Source organism: Dreissena polymorpha, chromosome 15, assembly GCF_020536995.1.
Source record: "Dreissena polymorpha isolate Duluth1 chromosome 15, UMN_Dpol_1.0, whole genome shotgun sequence".
NCBI classification, from domain to species: Eukaryota; Metazoa; Mollusca; class Bivalvia; order Myida; family Dreissenidae; genus Dreissena; species Dreissena polymorpha.
This window is the reverse complement of record NC_068369.1, coordinates 57,625,241-57,643,751: the sequence shown is the minus strand read 5'-3', so window position 1 is coordinate 57,643,751 and position 18,511 is coordinate 57,625,241. Positions and strand designations below refer to the sequence as shown.

Here is an 18,511-nt window from a genome sequence, read left to right as displayed (position 1 = left end):
GATTCATTTTTGCAATTGTGTGAATGATTCATTTTTTACAATTTCGCAATGCACAGTTAGATTTTGAAATTGCCCGCTTCAGTTCGAATATTTCAGTGAGTGTATTTCGCAATACAGCGCTCAATATTTCCACATCGTCTGCAGATCTATTTAAGACACAAGTTCGATAAATCGCGTTCACTTTAGAGGCGTCGATCGCTTGTGACTTACCGCGCATTCACAAGAAACCGCAGTCTTCGACTAGTATTTTGTTAGAATCTATGCAAGAATATTGGCGTCTGTGATTATTTTCGAAGCATTTTAGTTCTCGTTTCTCTTCCTTTCGTGTTATTATGTCGCTTTGGACTCATTTGAGTGGACTTATGGTGTTTTTTATCTGCGTGCTACAACTGGGTGAGTACATAAGCTGTTATTTGTTTGATATTTTTTACGGATATTGAATATTTAAGCACATTTTACATTAGCCGTATTAGAGAGGTCAAACCTGTGTCCTTCAAATGACCAGATAAAGTCAATATAAGGTTTTTTCCTAAGATATAGGGATATTTGTCTGCTGTTTTGCCACATTAGTTAATACATCCACTGGACATTCACAAGTCTAAGGATAATTAGCGCGTGCAATATTTTGTGTATATATTAAGTGTAATGAAGGCAACTTCGTCTTTTAGTGTATACGGCAATTTGTGGCGATACCCTTCGTTTATTTCCAGGTAAACGAAAATCATATCGTATTGGTAAAAGCTCTTACAAAAAGCGATGATGCAGACATTTCAACTATATATCTTAGAGCTTTAGAAGATTTCTAATTAGGCATTCTTACTAGGTGTCCTGTGTTAAGAAATTTTTATATGATTTTGTGTTGTCATGGGTATTTTTAAATCATGAAAAACATATATGTTATTTTCATATTGTATTGAAGAAGCAAGTAATAAGAAACTTTGTTTAACCCATTTATGCCTAAGTGGACTCTCCCATCCTTCTTAATTGAATCAATTTATTTCCAAAATTAGGGATGTCTGGTATATTTATCTCTATATTTAGAATATTTCTTACAGAAATTTCTTTAAGCAAACAGCGCAGACCCTGATGAGACGCCAGCATCGTGCGGCGTCTCATCTGGGTCTACGCTGTTTGCCAAGGCCTTTTTTCTAGACGCTATGCATGACATGGATTAAGGAATTATGCTCATTATAAAACTACCACTGCATATGAAAGCTATCTTGATAGATTGTCGGTTAACATCACTTTATGTCGCATGTGACGTAGTATGTAAATTGTATATAAAAACGATTCTTGATTTTTTATGTTAAATCATTGTCTGAACAAAATGCCCCTTGATTGCTTGTATTAACTTAAGCCACATTGTTTACTAGATTAAGTAACCCTGTGCTGATCTCGTAAACAACGCGTGTATTGTCTTGCTAAATTCTTGCTTGGCAATATGATTGAGTCGATATAACGGTAGTAACTGTTTTTTCGACACTTGCACGCTGCAAGCTGTTTATTGGATTTCATTTTAAAAGCATAAAAACAAATGTGATTGTTGTTCTTAGACATAGTAATCACATTATACAAGTTTTTTAAGCTATGGTACCAATTAAGTTTGATAAAAAATTAATTGAAAACAAAAACGCAGCCGTACACAGTTATTAAACCTGACCACGTTCATAAAACCTGACCACGTTCATAGTTCAAAATAGAAGATTTCAGATGAATCAATTTTAAAACCGTTCAGTTATTATGCTCCTCTTCGAAGAAGAGGGGGTATATTGCTTTGTTCTTCTTGACATTTTTCTTAATTGTAAAAAAAACTGCATGAAACCTGATTAGCAGATTATAGTTGATTTATATTTTAGACACGGAACTATATAGATGACATGTGTATATACTATGGGGTCGCGGTAGTACGGGTATTATAAATTATATAGTAAGGGTCAAATTCCAACGATTTAGTTGTTCATTTTAAGCGTTTTCACAAAGAGCGTTGTGAAGACAAACCATGACAGAGTCATTACAAATAAAATGGTTGAAACCATTTATGCCTAGTGGACTCTCCCATCCTTCTAAATTGGATCAATTTATTTCCAGTATATTAAGGATGTCTATATTAATTTATTAAGACTAATTCTTACAGAAATTCCTTTCAGCAAACAGCGCAGACGCAGATGAGACGCCGCATTCATGCGGCGTCTCATCTGGGTCTACGCTGGTTGCAATGTCCTTTTTTCAGGACGCTAGGCATATATGGTTTTAATCAAGTAATTTGAAAACGGAATACACGTAGAACGCCGGCCCTTACACTGGAGCTATTGTTTATCGATCAAACGTAGCACGAAGGATGAACCACTGCTATCGACCCAGCGAGATTTATGCATTCAAAGTTCGAAATGGTAAAGCTCGTTAAGTAAGGGGAAAGCAAATGGATGTCGATCATAGTGATTCTTAAGCGCGTAATTTGGCGCATTGAGACATGGAGTATATGGAATCGATCCCTAGAGATCTGACTTAAGAAGCTGTAATCTTTAGAACATTTGGCTTGACTCAAAATGGATCTCATCTTTAATCAGGCTTATTTGGAATGTGTTCATTGTTGACCATGATCAATGATTCCCATCAAGAATGTGACCATATAAAGCTATAAATATTTACCTCATTGATTATTGTATTGTCTTCGGTTAAGAAATTCATTAAATGAATATTTTTATAGCTTTATGAATACGATAGTTACTGTTCAAATTACTTTGATGATACAAGTTACACCAACAATATTCATAGAACGGTTATAAACCGTTTAAATAGTTGCCCATACATCCCCGTCGGTATAACAACAAATGACTTTAAATGGCTGATAATGCATTCAGAATGCATTCGGTGTGCATTCAGTATTAGTTTACGATGACACATAGTGCATACCGTTGATGTTGGAGGGCGCGATTGTTGAGTTATGTAGATTTGCGTACTTGAACCTTGTACTTTCTAACGTCTTTTTGATCGACCACCACGCTGCGTACCGAATTATACATATATGAGTCGTTTTCTGAGAAAACTGGGTATAATGCATGTGCGTAAAGTGTCGTCTCAGATTAGCCTGTGCAGTCCGCACAGGCTAATCAGGGACGGACACTTTCCGCCTAATTTGGATGTATGCTAACGAAAAATGTCATAAAAGCGGAAAGTGTCGTCCCTGATTAGCCTGTGCGGACTGCACTGGCTAATCTGGGACGACACTTTAAGCACATGCATTATGCCCAGTTTTCTCAGAAGCACGACTCATATATGTGGTTTAAACATGGATACATATTTGTATCTGATAAAACTAACTTTTATTGAGCACTTGTGTGACTGTTTTGTCAGCGAGTCTGTAAATCAACCATGTCGTCGTTTATTCTCCCCTTAGTAAATAAGTTTGATGTTTTTCTTATTTTATAATATCCATGTACACCTAATTTGACCCGACACATTAGAAAATGCGGAAACATGTAAAGATCATATTGTTACTGTTTGCAATTGGCATCGCTAATACATTTAAAACGTTGTTATAAGCCTATCACGTTATCTGTGTGTGTGTTTTCTGAAAAAAAAAATACAGAAACAGAAACTTAATAAAAAAGTATCACCAGTTTTAGTCAACAAATATAAGTATATGGGCCATGCTCTTTGAAAATGGGGTTTAATGCTTGTGCGTAAAGTGTCGTCCCAAATTAGCCTGTGCAGTCCACACAGTCTAATCAGGGACAACATTTTCCGCTTTTATTGCATTTTTCGCTTGCAGAAAGTCTTTTCTTAGCAAAAATCCAGTTTGGGCGGAAAATTGTCATCTCTGATTAGCCTGTGCGGACTGCACTTGCTAATTTGGGACGACACTGTACGCACATGCATTTAACCCCCTTGTCACAAAGCAAGGCTCATATACATTTTTGTGAATTGTATAATTCTTTTCCTTTTTCTATAAAGGGGATACTACGAATATAATATGCCGAGCACTGTATACGAACAATATTCGTTATAATAATGCGAATGCCATCCTTTTCTTATTATAATATCCAGTCATTAAAAACTGTTTTTTAAAACCACCTTGGCATCACATGACGTGACAATATTTATTGACGAAGCGCGAACGGAATATGTGTTATAAATAAAAATAGCCATGGAAAAGGGACACTTGAAAACGAACGCACTGCTCTATTGAATAACAACTGCAATGGGAAAGGGACACTTGACAACGAACGCACTGCGCTATTGAATAACAACTGCAATTGAAAAGGGACACTTGACAACGAACGCACTGCTCTATTGAATAACAACAGCAATGTAAAAGGGACACTTGACAACGAACGCACTTCTCTATTGAATAACAACAGCAATGGGAAAAGGACACTTGACAACGAACGCACTACTCTATTGAATAACAACTGCAATGGGAAAGGGAAACTTGAAAACGAAAGCACTGCTCTTTTGAATTTGTAAATTAAAATGATTATAACTGTGCTAAATGCTGTGTTAATGTAATGTATGGCAGCACAAATAACTTACTCTTGACTTGAAAGTTAAGAAACGCACAATTAAAAGATTTCCAAATTAAAAACTTTGAAATGATGTGATAGTAGATGACGAACAATCATGAGGAAACATGTACAGTGATCTTCAAATACATGTACAGGTATGTATACACAGGTGACAGTGAGTACTTTGGAAAGCAATTTATTAAATAACAATGAGCATTAAACTGCAAATATATATTTTAACTTAATTTCAATTATAAATGACTGTTGATTGTGTCGCCCAAAACTGTAGAAACTTCAACATTGAGCAAAACTTCCATCATTTTTTAAGCCTTAGTCTTTCTGTTGTCAAACGGGGATGCGATAATGTTTACCTTTTCGTAATTAAGATAAGGCGCAAGTAAAGTGGAAAAAACATACTAAATTTAAACGGTTATTTATACTCTGTGGCGTAAACTTACATACTGCTTTTCAAACTGATTTTTTTTAATTAATGACCACAAATATTAATTACTTAATCAGAGTGTACAAGTTGAAACGGATCACGTTTGCTACCCGTTTCAATGCGTTGTTTAATTGTATTAATATACGTATGTATACATGTACATACATCTGTCCATAAATGTACATTTGCTAATCGCTTAAATTCAGATGCTGGAACGTCTTTTACTGCTGGCGTTCAATTAGTCTTCGGCTTCTGTCCAACAGTGCAGACGAAAACGCAATCGATACCCGCATGTTGCAATGTCCCAATAGTCACAGAATTATGATTTATTCTTATGAAGCCACGGTGCAACAGTTGAGAATATCGCATAACGCAATCCAGTGCATTTCGTCCCTCCGTCATGACACTAACTTTTAGTTGAATACATAAGTGTTTCCAACTCGGAAAGTAACAGTCATAATTGTGTTTTTGTAAGTATGCTAGATATACCGTGTGATTGAAGACATTTTGGCTTAAAATTATTTGTAAGTGTCCAGATACAAGACACCTTTTTGGATTCGTATTTTTGTAATCTTTTCTAATTAAAAAACAAACAAATGCTGATTTTAAATTTTGATTTACTGCCTTCATCTTCCCGGGCAAAATCCAATTTATACTTTAAGTTCGTGTTTTTAATTGCGCCGTATTTGCAGTTCAAGAAATGTATTTGATCCATTTTGTTCAGCATGACGTTGTTCTCGATCTTATGAGCTTTTATTGAACCGTTCTGATCTCAACAGCCACTTGTCCGAGTAGTTACGATTGCTATAGGACTTCTGTAGGCCAGGACTTTATGACCAACACACAAGCAGGTCCTAGATTGTGTGTATCCTTGGCTCGATCCTCCGCTCGACCCTAACCGTTGTTACTCGACTTCCGCATGCCACAATTAACTGATGTGCAGCGTACGGGCTTCACAATGAGCAAACATGACACAGGGACCTCTCTGGAATGGGACCTTTCCTGTATCCCCCTTACCCCAACTAATGCTCGATTGGTCATTGTCGGCTCGGGTACTACTTAACAAGTAGAATCATTTCCTTTTATATTTCGTAAGTAATGTATAAGTTAAGGTTCACAATAAAAACAAAAAACAAATACGTAAATAAAAGAGACAAAATGACAACGGAAAATAATTGTACTACCTGGCTTGGCTATCATCACGTGGTCAGTTATGAAGGCAGGGATTTAATCCAGCTTTGCTGGTTCCAGTCAAATCTCTGCGCGGAGGTTGGTCTTTTAGAAGCGAACATAAACTTTCACTCGATTAAATCGTGCCTTACACTTATTTTTATAGAGGATAAACTTATTGATTAATCGCGGAATTTCTAGAGCGAGTCATACAGTTGTCAAGTTTTGAATTATAAATATCCGTTTTCGGCTGAATTATAAATACAATAATTTTATAATCTGCTTTATGCCCAAACCGGATTGTTTTTTGGTTTAATTGAATCGAATATAATTTGTATGTAGTTGTGTTGTTGTTGTTTTTTATTTGGTATATTTTGCCTTTCAAAAGATTAGATTAAAACTGTATTAAGCCGTTCAGAAAGCAATGAATTATACATTTTGATGGTCGGTTTTATAATACTATGTGTGGAATTTCAACGATATTTGAAGTTTACAACATAAGGTCCAGCATTTTTTATTATCTGTTTTACGGGAGCGACCGACCCTATTTTTCGACAAATACAAATAAAAATTAAAGTCACTTTCGTTTTTTTTTATCTACATTTCACACGCCGACCTAGTTTTTTTATCCAAAACTAGAAAAAAAAATACGCAGATTGCCGAAAGTGTTGTTCAAAATTTGTTTATAATGTGGGTTGTTTCGTTGTGCCAATTCGACTTGTAAAGCGTCAGCGATTTTCATTGGCCATTGCAGCCAATACCACACGCTATTAGCCAATCGGTGAGTATTTAACAAATGATTTTCATATTGCATTTCCGAAATGGCGGACATTAACATCAACAAGACAAATATAGCATATTTTAAAATCAAATTAATTCAAAACGGAGCAGAAACAATTTCAATTAGTAAAGATAATCTTCAGAACACCATTGTTGACATCATGCCCATATTATGTGATACGAAATTCAAAATAATAATGAGTTTTTGCAGATGATGCAGAGGTGTCACCATCGATAACTTTCGGTGTGTTAAAAGTTTTGGATAGGTTTAATAAATATGCGTATTTATTAAAATGCATATCCTGTAATATTTTTATAGATAAAAATCAGCATCCCGAAAATGTCCAAGAAGTACTACTTTACGGGTCTTTATAATGAACATGAGGACTGAACCACAGGTACTTGCATCAATAATCCCATTCCCCACCCACCCATATATATTCTTTATTTAGAAAAAAGTATGCAACACAGCTTCTGAATAAAATACCATTATATATCCAAAACATGTTATTGCTGTTCCTCCTTAAAATAATACAGACAACACATTCCATAGAAATTTTCATTTGAACTTAAACTGTGAATAAGAGAGGAACAAAATAATATGTGCAAAAGTTTACACCATTTTATTTTGACAATACTGTGAGTCTTTTACGAAATATTTAAAATAAAATACTATTTTAAAATATGCAATTACATAGTACAAAAGTTGTGTTCTATATATAATTAATCTTGCGAGTAAGTTATATACAGTCAGCAGAGTAATTCTACTAGAACAATTTTAATCCTAGCTACATGTACTATTTAATTCTGTATACGGCTTTCACTTAAGAAAATATTCAATGAAATAAATCTAGGTTTCTAGGTATATTGTGTCTTTTACCTCAATATTTTGTTGGTGCTAATGTGAAGCCAATGGACATGATACAAAACCTACGAAGATTACCGCCATACGATGTCACATACAAAATAATTATCACCTATCCCATGCGTTTTGAGAGAATAATATTGTTTAACTCTTTATTATATAAGTAAATATTAAGCATGTGAAACAAGGACGGGTTATTTTTAACTCCAAATGTATGATTTGATCACACCTAGAAGAAGAAAACACTAACATGTTACACACCAAATATTGCATCCCTGACCCTTGCGGTGTTTCTGTGTTGTTAGGGATTATCAAAGACATTAATCTATATAAATCAGTTGACCCCTGAAGCGCAAACAGTTTTGACCACGGAGGCATGCTTTTAGGAAACTTAGCAAAGAACCACTATATGGTTGGCATGCAACGCAACAAACCATAGGGCCTTGCGGTTTCAGAGAATGATTATATTATTTATATTTATAATCAAAACAGTAATCCCTAGGGAGGTCAAATTAATTTTCTGCATGATTTGAACAAACTTCAAAGAAAACCTCATAACGATGTTACACACCAAATATTGTAGTCATGACTCTTGTGTTCACTTCACATATATAAGCACTATAACTCTCTCTGAATATAAAATGTAATGCAGCACATGTTTTTATAAGTCTATAACTCACGGTTTCTTAAATGAAATATTCACATTTTATGCTCTAGAACTTTCACTACACAAAGTTTGGATCGAGATCAATTCAAGCGCAGTCTGAGCAGGATCCAAAGTGTTCGCTTAACATCTTTAGAAGTACTGACTGAATGACAATTATGTTGAACAGTTTGGATCCTGATCAGACTGCTCTTTTGGAGCCAAAATGGTCGCAATCGCCCTAAGGTCCAATTTCCTGTTATGTGGCTCATTTTTTCTCATGATTGATACAAATTATCATGATATAAAGCAAGTTTGTTGTATATTAAATAGTATTTTTAGTGTGCATATTCCACCCATGGATGAACGTTACAAAAATGGTTGTTATTTAAAGCTATTAAACAATTTCAAAAGTTTTCAATTCTTTTTTTATTTAAGTCAAATGCATGCTATATTTGTTATAGACATACATATGATTAACACTCAACAAACGTTTAACGATCACTATAATACACTACACTACCTGGCGTGGTTAATGGTCTCTATTGAAGCAATATAGTATAATACATGCGAAAGGTGCTTTAACATATAAATATATATAAAATATGTTTACTATTATTATAAAAAGCTTCTACAACAGTCTAATAAGATATATAAAACACTTAAAGGTTAATGCAAGTATACATAAGGTTAAATTGGCTTAATTTTAAATTTTCAAAAAAAATATGTTTAGACAATTTAATTTTTAATTTTTGGTAGACTGCTCACTTTTCATGATTTTATTTTTATTTATCCCCTCCCCTGACTCAATTTTTTTGAAAAATTTCCCGTAAAACATATAAAGAAAATGCTGGCCTAACCTATAAAACCTGCATTTTCTATGTGTGAAACCCATAGACATAAATACGTTCAAGCAAAAGCGTATTAATTTGCTATTACCATATTAATCAAAATTATTATAAGGACCTGAATGATTGCCAATGGCATTCGCGGTTTCCAAATTTTGAATAAAGTAATGAATAAAAGATATTAATACAGCATCATGATGTTTCATAATATCCAATAATAACGTACTTAAGCTGTTGATAAAAAAACAAGTATTTCCTTTAAATCCAGTTTAAACTGACGTCCTTAAGTAAGTACAGTATCGGTGTCGACCTGAGAAATTTGATATGTTTTTCGTCATCCGCATTTAGCTTGGCATTATTTATGTTTCCTGTAACAAAGGAGAAAATGAAATAACATAGATGAAGCTTATACGGCAGACCGGAAGTCTGCATATTTTATCTCGTAGGTTTCAATTGACACAAAGGTATCCGGTTAGTTTTGTGAATATATCAGCATAAACTATGATGTACGAAGGAAGTGGCATAATTTAATATATGTTTAATGCGATGAATTAAGACTGGATGAACAATTCAGTTACTATCCGTTTAAGATTGGTGACCCTTAGGCCAGCATTTTTTTTATTATCTGTTGTACGGGAGAGACCGACCCTATTTTTCGACAAAATACAAATAAAAGTAAAAGTCACTTTCGTTTTTAGCTCCACTGGCCAAAGGCCAAGCGGGGCTTATGTCATGGTCCTGTGTCCGTCGTGTGTGCGTGCGTGCGTGCGTCCGTGCGTTAACTTTTTCTTTAAACATCTTCTTCTCCTAAACTACTGGTCCAATTCTAATGAAATTTGTCAGGAATGTTCCTGTGGTGAACCTCTTTCAAATTTGTTCAAATTATGCCCCTGGGGTCAAATTTGACTTTGCCCCTGGGGGTCAAAAATTGAAAATTTGCTTATATAAGGCCTATTTTGTGCAAACTTTATAAATCTTCTTGTCAAGAACCATTGGGCCTAGGGCTACCAAATTTGGTATGTAGTGACATCTTACAGTCATCTACCAAGTTTGTTCAAATTATGCCCCTGGGGTCAAATTTGACTTTGCCCCTGGGGGTCAAAAAATTGAAAATTTGCTTATATAAGGCCTATTTTGTGCAAACTTTATAAATCTTCTTGTCAAGAACCATTGGGCCTAGGGCTACCAAATTTGGTATGTAGTGACATCTTACAGTCCTCTACCAAGTTTGTTCAAATTATGCCCCTGGGGTCAAATTTGTCCCTGTCCCGGGGGGGGGGGGGGGTTAAAAAATAGAAAATTGTCTTATATAAGGCCTCTTTTGTGCAAACTTTAAAAATCATTTTAACCATAACCATTGGGCCTAGGGCTACCAAATTTGGTATGTAGTGACATCTAATAGTCCTCTTCCAAGTTTGTTCATATTATGCCCCTGGGGTCACATTTTACCCTGCCCTGGGGGGTAAAAAAATTGAACATTTGATTATATAAGGCCTATTTTGTGAAAACTTTAAAAATCTTCTTGTCCATAACCGTATGGCGTAGGGCTACCAAATTTGGTATGTAGTGACATCTTATTGTCTTCTACCAAGTTTGTTCAAATTAAGCCCCTGAGGATAAATTTGACCCTGCCCCGGGGGTCAAAAAATTGAAAATTTGCTTATATAAGGCCTGTTTTGTGAAAACTTTAAAAATCTTCTCGCCCATAACCATTGGGCCTCAGGCTACCAAATTTGGTATGTAGTGACATCTAATAGTCCTCTACCAAGTTTGTTCAAATTATGCCCCTGGGGTCACATTTGACCCTGCCCCGGGGGGTCAAAAAATTGAACATTTGCTTATATAAGTCCAATTTTGTAAAAACTTTAAAAATCTTCTCGTCCATAACCATAGGGCCAAGGGCTACCAAATTTGCTATGTAGTGACATCTTATTGTCCTCTACCAAGTGTTTTCAAATTAAACCCCTGGGGTCAAATTTGACCCTGCCCCGGAGGGTCAAACAAATGAAACTTTGCTTATATAAGGCCTATTTTGTATAAACTTAAAAAATATTCTCGTCCATAACCATTGGGGCTAAGGCTACCAAATTTGGTATGTAGTGACATCTAATAGTCCTCTACCAAGTTTGTTCAAATTATGCCTCTGGGGTCAAATTTGACTTTGACGCCATGGGGGTCAAAGAATCAAAAATTTGCTTATATGAGTCCTATTTTGTGCAAACTTTAAAAATCCTCTAGTCAATAACAGTATGGCATAGAACTACCAAATTTGGTATGTAATGACATCTTATAGTCCTCTACCAAGTTTGTTCAAATTTAGCCCCTGGTTTTTTGTTGTTGTTTTTTTGTTGCTGTCCATATATTTTTTTCAATATAAGACATACAATGTAAACATGTATATGATCATCAAACAAAGTGATACAATGTAGCAGCAATTATATCAAATATGGCCAAATTTATCACTTGAAGGCTCCCATTAAAAAGTTGTACAAGAAAATTTGATTCGTCAAAAAACATGGCCACAGGAAGTCGTTTTTTTAAGGAACTTTCATTAATCTTGTAGAACATGCGTAGATTTGATCTTCAGCATCTAAAAATATGTGAAATAGAAATAACAACAATATCGTTTGGAGAGATTAATGTACCTACGTTATAAGCAAAGGACCTGTGCGACAATTCACGGGCTTTTTAGTCTGTTTAGTTTACACCGTAGTAACGTTTTCCATAAATAAAAACTCTCACCCTTCATACTTTAAGCGCCCAGTGGGACGAGGGATAGAAAGAGAAAGTCACATGTTTGAGTACATTTCAACCCATGCGCATTGCACTCTTTTTTTCGCATAAAAAACAGTGGAGCGATACAGGGTCATCATGGCCCTCTTGTTTTATTTACATTTTACCCGCCGACCTAGTATTTTATCCAAAACAAGAAAAAAAATTGCGCAGATTGCCGAAAGTGTTGTTCAAAATTTGTTTATAATGTGGGTTGTTTCGTTGTGCCAATTCGACTTGTAAAGCGTCAGCGATTTACATTGGCCATTGCAGCCAATATCACACGCTATTAGCCAATCGGTGAGTATTTAACAAATGATTTTCATATTGCATTTCCGAAATGGCGGACATTAACATCAACAAGACAAATATAGCATATTTTAAAATCAAATTAATTAAAAACGGAGCAGAAACAATTTCAATTAGTAAAGATAATCTTCAGAACACCATTGTTGACATCATGCCCATATTATGTGATACGAAATTCAAAATAATAATGAGTTTTTGCAGATGATGCAGAGGTGTCACCATCGATAACTTTCGGTGTGTTAAAAAGTTTTGGATAGGTTTAATAAATATGCGTATTTATTAAAATGCATATCCTGTAATATTTTTATAGATAAAAATCTACATTCCGAAAATGTCCAAGAAATACTACTTTACGGGTCTGTATAATGGACATGAGGACTGAATCACAGGTACTTGCATCAATAACTCCATTCCCCACCCACCCATATATATTCTTTATTTAGAAAAAAAGTATGCAACACAGCTTCTGAAGAAAATAACAGTGGGTCCCGATGTTCGTATGTCCGTCAAAGTCACAAGAAAGTTTTATTTATTTTACTTGACATTATTTTTCAAAAATTAGTTATTATTTAACCGAAATATGATGTTCTATCAACTGTAAATAATGTGTTCATATTGCAAGATTTGTACTGCAAGGCATGCAAATAAATTTATTACACCTCAGGCTCTGTTGATAAATGTGCTCAATCGGCTCTATGTATTTTTTCCAAGGGTTATTTTTATCTTAATATTTATATAGCTCTCTCTGTGTATTATATATCCAAAACATGTTATTGCTGTTCCTCCTTAAAATAATACAGACAACATATTCCATAGAAATTTTCATTTGAACTTAAACTGTGAATAAGAGAGGAACAAAAGTTTACACCATTTTATTTTGACAATACTGTGAGTCTTACGAAATTTTTAAAATAAAATACTATTTTAAAATATACAATTACATAGTTCAAAAGTTGTGTTCTATATATAATTAATCTTGCGAGTAAGCTATATACAGTCAGCAGAGTAATTCTACTAGAACAATTAAAATCCTTGCTACATGTACTATTTAATTCTTTATATGGCTTTCACTTAAGAAAATGTTCAATGAAATTAATCTAGGTTTCTAGGTATATTGTGTCTTTTACCTCAATATTTTGTTGGGGCTAATGTGAAGCCAATGGAAATGATACAAAACATACGAAGATTACCGCCATACATTGTCACATACAAAATAATTATCACCTTACCCATGCGTTTTGAGATAATAATATTGTTTAACTCTTTATTATATAAGTAAATATTAAGCATGTGAAACAAGGAAGGGTTATTTTTAACTCCAAATGTATGATTTGATCACACCTAGAAGAAGAAAACACTAACATGTTACACACCAAATATTGAACCCCTGACCCTTGCGGTGTCTGTGTTGTTAGGGATTATCAAAGACATTAAACTATATAAATCAGTTGACCGCTGAAGCGCAAACAGTTTTGACCACGGAGGCATGCTTTGAGGAAACTTAGCAAAGAACCACTATATGGTTGGCATGCAACGCAACAAACCATAGGGCCTTGCGGTTTCAGAGAATGATTATATTATTTATATGTATAAGCAAAACAGTAACCCCTAGGGAGGGCAAATTTTCTGCATGATTTGAACAAGCTTTAAAGAGAATCTCATAACGATGTTACACACCAAGTATTGGAGTCATGCCTCTTGTGTTCACTTCACATATATAAACACTATAACTCTCTCTCTGAATATAAAATGAAATGCAGCACATGTTTTTATAAGTCTATAACCAAAGGTTTCTTAAATGAAATATTCACATTTTATGTACTAGAACTTTCACTACACAGAGTTTGGATCAAGATCAATTCAAGCGCAGTCTGATCAGGATCCAAAGTGTTCGCTTAACATCTTTAGAAGTACTGACTGAATGACAATTATGTTGAACAGTTTGGATCCTGATCAGACTGCTCTTTTGGAGCCAAAATGGTCGCAATCGCCCTAAGGTCCAATTTCCTGTTATGTGGCTCATTTTTTCTCATGATTGATACAAATTATCATGATATAAAGCAAGTCTGTTGTATATTAAATAGTATTTTTTAGTGTGCATATTCCATCCATGGATGAAAGTTACAAAGTTGGTTGTTATTTAAAGCTATTAAACAATTTAAAACGTTTTCAATTTTTTTTTATATAAGTCAAATGCATGCTATATTTGTTATAAACATACATATGATTAACACTCAACAAACGTTTAACGATCACTATAATACACTACACACCTGGCGTGGTTAATGGTCTCTATTGAAGCAATATAGTATAATACATGCGAAAGGTGCTCTTACATATAAAAATATGTTTACTATTATTATAAAAAGCTTCTACAACAGTGTAGTAAGATATATAAAACACTTAAAGTTTAATGCAAGTATACATAAGGTTAAATTGGCTTAATTTTAAATTTTCAAAAATAAAAATAATCAGTTTAGACAATTTTATTTTTATTTTTTGGTAGACTGATCACTTTTCATGATTTTATTTTTATTTTTATTTATCCCCTCCCCTGACTCAATTTTTTTGAACAATTTCCCGTAAAACAAATAATAAAAAAATGTTGGCCTAAATTGTCTTGGCTAGACGTTTGAAAAAACACTGTCATTTCGTATACCGCTTCTTACGAATCTGTTGTATTCCAACATGCTCTGTATCGACCAATACATGGATTAATTATATTAATAATGTATTCATAAATCTGAACAACTACGAAATGCAATAACGTTACGTCCGTTGTTAAGGAGGCTCTTTTTTTTACAAATGAACACGTTATTCATCATTGTCTCTTCGTATTAGTATTAACATGTTTCTATCGCCTTTCTTTGATCAATCGTTCCCCGCGTTTGTCATAGGCGGTATTGGATCCAATCTCAGATATTCCCGCGGCGTCATTGATAATATTGATCTAGTTTGCAATAAATTATGCCAGTGACTTGTGTCGGATGACAAGCGCAGATCTAAATCATCTAGATGGACAATGGTTACAGTATGCATTCTATATGTCAGTACCGTCACCGACCATGGGACGAAATCAAGAAACAGTCAGTTAGATACTAGTAGTCACTTTGTCAATCAATAAAACCTCGGTACATATCATGGCATATGGTCGTCTTTCTGACCAAATTATGCACACAAAGCCAATGGACAAAAACGAACAGACGACCATCCGTTTATTAACCCATTTATGCCTAGTGGACTCTTCCATCCTTCTAAATTGGATCAATTTATTTCCAGAATTAGGATGTCTAGTAATTTATTTCTATATTTAGAATATTTCTTACAGAAATTCCTTTAAGCAAACTGCGCATACCCAGATGAGACGCGGCGTCTCATCAGGGTCTACGCTGTTTGCCAATGCCTTTTTTCTAGACGCTAGGCATTAATGGGTTAAACAACTAACCACGATACACAGGTTTGACTGGTAACGGTCAACCGACGATTGGAAAGTATGGTTACAAATTGATGGTCGCACCACTTCTAAATTGTCTCCCTTGTTTGTACGCGAAGCATAACTAAATTATCTCCATTTGAAGGGAAGCGCGGAACCTCAAGACAATAAGCTTTTTTGTCTCTTCCGTTTTAATATTATTCACATCAGATAATCGAGCGTTCGGGAGAACACGTGCACGAATCTCAAGATCAATCGCAAACCGTTTCCCTTGTTGTATCTCAAGGACGATGGTGATGCAAATGTCCCCCATGTTTTTACTGTAAGTCTTAGCCGGTAATCTTCTGTTTCAGGGCAAGCGCTGCAATGCTACGAATGCATGAATCTCAAGGACAAGGCGTGCGGTACTTCTTATACCGCATCAGACAAGTATAATGTCACATGCGAGCCGGAAGCGACTGCCTGCCGGAAGCTCGAATACAGAGACAGCCTACAGGGGATAACGACTGGTAGGGATTATGACGACATAATTGTTAAATGTGCTTGCCTTAAAATTAAAATTGAAGACTGTTACTGTAACGAACGCAGATTATGTTTGGACGTGCGATAATGCAATCGCAAGTTAGTGTTGTTGTGCTATTGTCATACATTTTCGCGACGCTTTAAAATGTTTAACTTCTCATTGAGATTAAATGGTCTTTAACATGAATATCTCCAATGATTGACAAATATAATGTTACATTTACTAAAATAAGTACAGTAAATTCCCATTTATTGTGACTGACTCTGTGGCGATGATTGACACTCTCAGTATATTGGCGACAACTTCATGACAGTGAATTACTTCATTCTGAACTTCTTTATTTTCAAATGTAGAATTCATATTGAACTAATGTCTGTGACGTTCCTTTTTTCCTTGGTTTAACAAAAATGTTTTATACTTGTTATTTTGAAGCTGATTTTGACCACTTCGTTTTTCGTTTTTTCTTACGGAAATGAAACTTTGTTATATAAACAAGACAATATATTTATTGACATTTTATTAATGTTTAATTAGTTTTCTTAAAGTCACATAAATACTCAAAATCAACGAATATTTCTTAAAATAAAGTGAACTCATATACAATCGGTGTTCTTTATAGCAATAGCCTAAATGTCAACGTTGGATGTGGCATGTTACCATAGATTTAACGACATACAAAATGGTCGTTTTTATTTTTTGTGCGACGATATCCGATCATTTACGAGCGAACGCGAGACTGGCTTCTGGCAGCGTCGTAAGAACGACGTATTCATGGGAAATGCGTCGTGCGTCCGACGCTGCCCGAAGACATCTCGCGTTCTTTCGTAGTTGTTCGAATATTTATTTGTTGCGGATTGTTTATGGTGTAGATGATGATAATGCCGATAATGACGCTGTTGCTGAATATAGATAGCTGGATGATTATTATCATGATGAGGATGATGCTGAAGTTCTTGTTGTTGTTGAGGATGATGATGATGATGATGACAAGTTCATTTAAGGTTTAACATTTCTTTATTTTCCCTGTAGATGGCGTGGTGGTAACGAGGTCGTGTTGGACATCACCCGGGAAAGAAGGATACGCTCCGGAAAAATGCGAGAAAATGTTTTCATCTCACGTCTGCTACTGCACTACTGACGGATGCAATGGGGGACAACTCGTGCAACCACATCGAGTTTTAGTCTCAGTGGCGTTACTTTCCTTGTTGCAGTTTGTGTTTAGGTTGACAAATGTTTCTGTAGGTGGTAAATAGTTATTTAGAAAAGTTACGTTAGTTTGTCTGAAAGAAAAGGACTGTATACGAAGCAATATCCATAGAAACTTAATAGGTTATCTTATTTATATGTTAAATGTAGCGAGCGTATCATACATATACGCGTAGACCAAGCTTTACAAATGTTTGTTTTGCGATTGCATATCCAGAGTTATTTGAATTGGATATGTAGGTATGGAAATTATCTCTTTTGTTTGCAATCATAATTTCATGTTCAGGACAAATATTTTAAATATGGACTATTTCATATTTCATACTTGTATTGGTTGGCAATCGCAAACCAATATATTTTTTTATGTTGGCCCTATGGATAATGTGAATAACAATCAGAAAACGCCGATTCAAGGTATGCATTATAATATAATTATTATAAAACATAAGTAACAAAAGAGATACATTCGTAAAACGGATTTATAAACATGCAGTTTGAGTCATTATTTACACTAAATAGTTAGCCAAAGACAGTTCTATTGAGGTCCAACATTCATCAACAGGATTAGCAGTTCTCAGTGTAGATAAGACACTATGTGTTTACAATGCACGAACTAATAGAAACGCGAATACCGGGGTACCTTCATATTCGTCCAGTTTATGTTGTCTTGTAACGAAATATCTGATGTAATGTTTAAAATGGAAACGATTATTTATGTGCATCAATATATGTCTTAAGCACTGTATATAATTACCATAGATCATTATTATACATGTATTGTGTTGCTTCAAGATTTATTCTCTTTATGGCGGCGTTTGGTTATCTTCTTACATCAGTAAATGTTGACGTGAAATATTTAATTTTACATAAATACACGCGACACAAATTTATTACACTAAAGTATTGTTTTAAATGTCCGCAATGCACATAGAGAATACTATAGGTCGGTGCCGAATAAAGCAAAGTTTATTTTGCGAGGCTTAGAAAATCTGAACCACGAGCCTTGGCGAGTGGT

The 18,511-nt window shown here is 34.7% G+C and overlaps 1 protein-coding gene across 1 annotated transcript; it reads left to right on the top strand.

The window, feature by feature from the left end:
* Nucleotides 1–170: 170 nt before the first annotated feature.
* On the top strand, nucleotides 171–18,433 carry LOC127860730 (uncharacterized). The gene is made up of 3 exons (XM_052398994.1): nucleotides 171–393; nucleotides 16,121–16,276; nucleotides 17,320–18,433. The coding sequence occupies exons 1-3, from the start codon at nucleotides 333–335 to the stop codon at nucleotides 17,541–17,543; spliced, it is 441 nt and encodes a 146-aa protein (XP_052254954.1). The 5' UTR covers nucleotides 171–332; the 3' UTR covers nucleotides 17,544–18,433.
* Nucleotides 18,434–18,511: the final 78 nt, after the last annotated feature.

Coding starts and splice junctions, on each gene's coding strand:
- LOC127860730 (XM_052398994.1), top strand. CDS start 333: ATGTCGCTTTGGACTCATTTGAGTGGACTTATGGTGTTTTTTATCTGC. Junction 394..16,120: donor TATCTGCGTGCTACAACTGG/GTGAGTACATAA, acceptor CTTCTGTTTCAG/GGCAAGCGCTGCAATGCTAC. Junction 16,277..17,319: donor CCTACAGGGGATAACGACTG/GTAGGGATTATG, acceptor TTTTCCCTGTAG/ATGGCGTGGTGGTAACGAGG.